This window comes from Macaca thibetana, chromosome 2, assembly GCF_024542745.1.
Source record: "Macaca thibetana thibetana isolate TM-01 chromosome 2, ASM2454274v1, whole genome shotgun sequence".
In the NCBI taxonomy this organism is placed as follows: domain Eukaryota; kingdom Metazoa; phylum Chordata; class Mammalia; order Primates; family Cercopithecidae; genus Macaca; species Macaca thibetana.
The window spans coordinates 144,757,442-144,761,135 of NC_065579.1; the positions used below are offsets into that span (position 1 = coordinate 144,757,442).

Here is a 3,694-nt window from a genome sequence, read left to right on the forward strand (position 1 = left end):
CCTGAGCTGGCCTCTCAGACCCATGGCTCCACCTCAGCCAGCTGTGTGTCTCTGGGCAAGCCCTTCCTTCTCTCCAAGCCTTAGTCTCCCCAGGAGTCAACTGGGCTCCAGAACCCCATCCACCTCCCAAGTGTGTTCTGAAATGGGGACAGTAGAGACGACTTGTCATCCCCCCAGGGTCCCTGATTCCCTCTGCAGCGGAGCTGAGAACTCTAGTCCTATCTCCTTTTAAATATCCCTCTCAATGCAAAAGAAGAATCCCATGCCAGCTGCGACAGAACAGCAACCACAGAGCTCCATGATTATCTGGATGCAGGTTTTATTATCATTAGGATGACTGTCATTGACAAGGGAAAGGGGCTTAGAGGGTTATATACAAACCACAATTATTGGGCGATGTTTCAATATTCCCACACACATTTATCCCACAGCCACGCACAGCGCAACACCATAGGGTATTCCCCTACATATGCTTCTCCAAGCAGAAACACAGCTGTGGGTCAGGGCTCTGCCCACCCACAAAGGGATGCCCAGAAAGGAGAAGATCCTGGGTCCTGGGGGTGAAGTTTACACATGGAGAATCCTGCCAGATGGGGGAGGGGATGGAAGCTGGATTTGCACATCAATGCCTCAGTCTCAGCCCACCCTCACTGGCTGCCATCCCAGAAGGACCCTCTTAGCCAGGGCTAAGGAAGGAGCAGACCTGTGGAGGTGGGGGTGACAGGGGTTCTGGGATCTGCCCCTTTGCCTGTGGTGCTAAGTGGGGGAAAGTGGGGTTTAAACTTCTAGGCTGATTTTCTGACGTGCCTAAAGGAAGAGGGCAAGGCCAGGGGCTAGGGTGTGTGTGAATACGGGGTGGGGAGGGAGGGGCTCAGGCTTATGGTCAGGGATCTAATGAGAAAATGCAGAGGTCATGAATGGTGGGGCACACAGGGCTCAAGACATCCTTAGACCACAAACTCGACTTCAGGGGAAACTGGGTTCACTCCTCCAGGGGCTCCCTGACCTAGGCAGCCCGCCGGCCAGGGTGCTGCCGCTTTTCCTCAGCTCCCTGGTTCCTACTCAGGTCATCCAGGAGCCCCAGTAGGAGGCCCGCCTGACCACAGGCTCCCTGGGGCCCACAGGGTCCTCCCAGGGCCCTCTTGCCCGGATGCTGGCGTTTCTCAGGCATCAGCTCTTCCTCTCTCTCTTCCTCCTCCTCCTCTTCTTCCCAGCTCCTTTGAGCCTTGGGATCTGCCAGCCTTCTGCCTGGGTGCTGCCGCTTTGTGACAGCATACCCAAGCCAGGGGGAGCGCCGGCCAGGATGCTGCCGCTTGTGCTGGGTTACATCGACTGACCATGAAGCCTCATCTTCCCGTCGGCCAGGGTGCTGCCGTTTGTGGGGTCCCACAGCCCCCGCTTCTTCCTCTTCCTCTTCCTCTTCTTCAACTCCCTCTTCCTCCTCCTTCTCTCTTTTGCCTGGATGCTGACGTTTGGCGAGCCAGTCAGATTGAAGGATCTGGGACGCTGGGGAAAGAAAGAGGTCAGTGAGGGGCCCCTGACCCATGTTATAGGCAGGCGCCTGAGTGCCCACTCCAGCATTTCTCCCAGGCAGAGTACATTTCCTGCAGCTCCCACTCAGAGCCACGGTCTTGCACCTGCCCCTCAGGCCTCACAGATACACAGTTACACAACAGTCAAAGGCATTGCCTCTCATTCCAATCCCAGTTCTGGCACTCCCTAGTTGTCTGACCATAAGCAACTCAATTGATTTATGGGAGACTCAGTTTTCTTCTGTGTAAAATGGTAATAATAGTACCTAACTAGGAGGTTGTTAGGAAGATCAAACAGTGTGATAAGGTGTTTTAAGCGCTTAGAATAGTGTCTGGCACAGAAGTGCCTGGTCAATAGTAATTCAAACTGTCACACACAAAGCAACTCTCTCCCTGGCACACAGACGCTTCCCCACCGAGGGCCTCCTCCCTGTGAAATATTTCCAGCATGGAGACGGGGAGGAATCTGACTCCAAGGAATGGTCAACTCCAGATCCCGCCCAGGCGCAGCCAGGGAGGGTTTCTGAGCTTCCCAAAGGCAGGAGGCTGATGACCAAGCCTCCCCTCCTCTCTGCCTCCAGGTTTCCACCGCTCTCCCGGTAGCCTAGCCCGACAGTCCCCGACAGTCCCATCCACTCACCGGAGTGCTCACCCTGGTCCCCTTGCAGCCGCTGGATGTTTTCCCGGAGGAAGAGGACGCGCTCCACCTGGCGCAGGAGGTCATCCAGGCCCGGACGCTCCGCGGCTGTCACTGCCTCCTGCTGGGCCGCCTCTGGCTGAGCACGGCCCCCAGGGACACCGGTCAGGTTCAGGGTCAAAGCCAGGGCGAGCAGCAACCAAGGGCCGGGCATCGCGGCGTCTGGGTTAGAGGACAGAGAGAGCCTGAGCACACCGAATCCCACCACATCCCGCTCGGTCTTCCCAGACGCCCGCCGGAACAAACCACGCACAGTTCAACCGCCCTCCCAGGAGCAGGACCACTGCCCCTTGTGCAGGGGCGGGAGCAGCGGCGGGGTCCGCCCCGGCTCTGAGTCCACACTGCCCCCTCTAGGCATCCTCATCCCCACGGGTGCCTGTAGTGCCTGCGCCCAGTTATACTTGAGCAAGACAGGAGGCCGTGGGAACCCCATCACCAGCGCCACCGCCACCCTTCAATGTGACGCGGGGCTGGGGGAGCCGACGCTGGGACTGCCTCGCCGGGAGTGCAACCACTGAGATTGCAGCGCCAGGCACAGCCGCGACACTAACGGTTGTGTCCCCGCCAAGACTCCTGCCAACGTCCCCATCGCCACGTTCTAATTCTAAGCTCCATGGCCGACATCTTCATTCCAAAGCTAAGATTCGGGTTCTAAAGCTCAAAGTCTATTTGTAAAGCTAAAATTCTATTTCTAATGCTAAGCTTTCATGACTAAGCCAGGACTCTGCTTCTAAAGCTAAAATCCTAATTTCAACGCTAAAATTCTATTTCTAGCGTTGAGATTGGGATTCGAACTCCCAGCTTCTCACGCCGACGCCCTGAATGCCCAGATCTGTCCGGCCGCACCCAGTCAGGGGGTGTCGCGGAGCTCCCACCCTGCGCTCTGGCCTCCGCGGACCTGAGTGCCCAGCAGCGAGCGCCACCGGTGTGCCCGCGCCGCGCCTCCCGTCGGGTCCCCTGCCGGCGCTCGGGGAGGAAACGGGGGTGCGAGCGCAGCGCCCGCCTGTGCACCGGCCCTGCGCTCCAGGAAGCTCTCGGAGAACCGAAGGCGAGGGCGGGCCGAGAAGGCTCCCTTTCCAGTGCTCCCAGACGCCGCCTGCGGAAGGAGAGGGGTCGAGGCGGTTACCTGCCAGGCGTGGGCTCCACAGGATGGGTCCAGGATCCGGGGACTTGGGGTCCGCAGTCGGCAGGTCAGCAGTCCGTAGCGCTGAGGACCCCGGGCGCCTGCCGAGCGCTCTTCAGCTGGGCCGCCGCTTTTATCTGCGCGAGGCGGCGGCTCCGGTGAGGTCAGCGGGGAGGGGTCGCGGCCGCCGGGAAGGGGCGCTGACGGCAGCTGGCCCCGCGGGACCCCGCCCGACTGCTCCTCCGGAAATCTGGGGCGGGGACGGTGGGGACGCGAGCCAGGGCGCGGAGACACTGGCTGCAGGATGGGGCGCCGGCGCGGGGTCGTTTCTGCACCACCTCC

The 3,694-nt window shown here is 59.8% G+C and overlaps 1 protein-coding gene across 4 annotated transcripts; it reads right to left on the bottom strand.

The window, feature by feature from the left end:
- Positions 1-302: 302 nt before the first annotated feature.
- On the bottom strand, positions 303-3,487 carry TRH (thyrotropin releasing hormone). Of its 4 annotated transcripts, none has more exons than XM_050781766.1 (3): positions 3,356-3,487; positions 2,173-2,391; positions 303-1,506 (listed from the first exon to the last, which is right to left on the bottom strand). In XM_050781766.1, the coding sequence occupies exons 2-3, from the start codon at positions 2,381-2,383 to the stop codon at positions 1,007-1,009; spliced, it is 711 nt and encodes a 236-aa protein (XP_050637723.1). In that variant the 5' UTR covers positions 2,384-2,391; positions 3,356-3,487; the 3' UTR covers positions 303-1,006. The 4 variants fall into 4 exon arrangements, with proteins under 4 accessions (XP_050637723.1, XP_050637725.1, XP_050637721.1 ...); XM_050781768.1 differs by lacking the exon at positions 3,356-3,487 and adding an exon at positions 3,128-3,192; XM_050781764.1 differs by lacking the exon at positions 3,356-3,487 and adding an exon at positions 2,781-2,856.
- Positions 3,488-3,694: the final 207 nt, after the last annotated feature.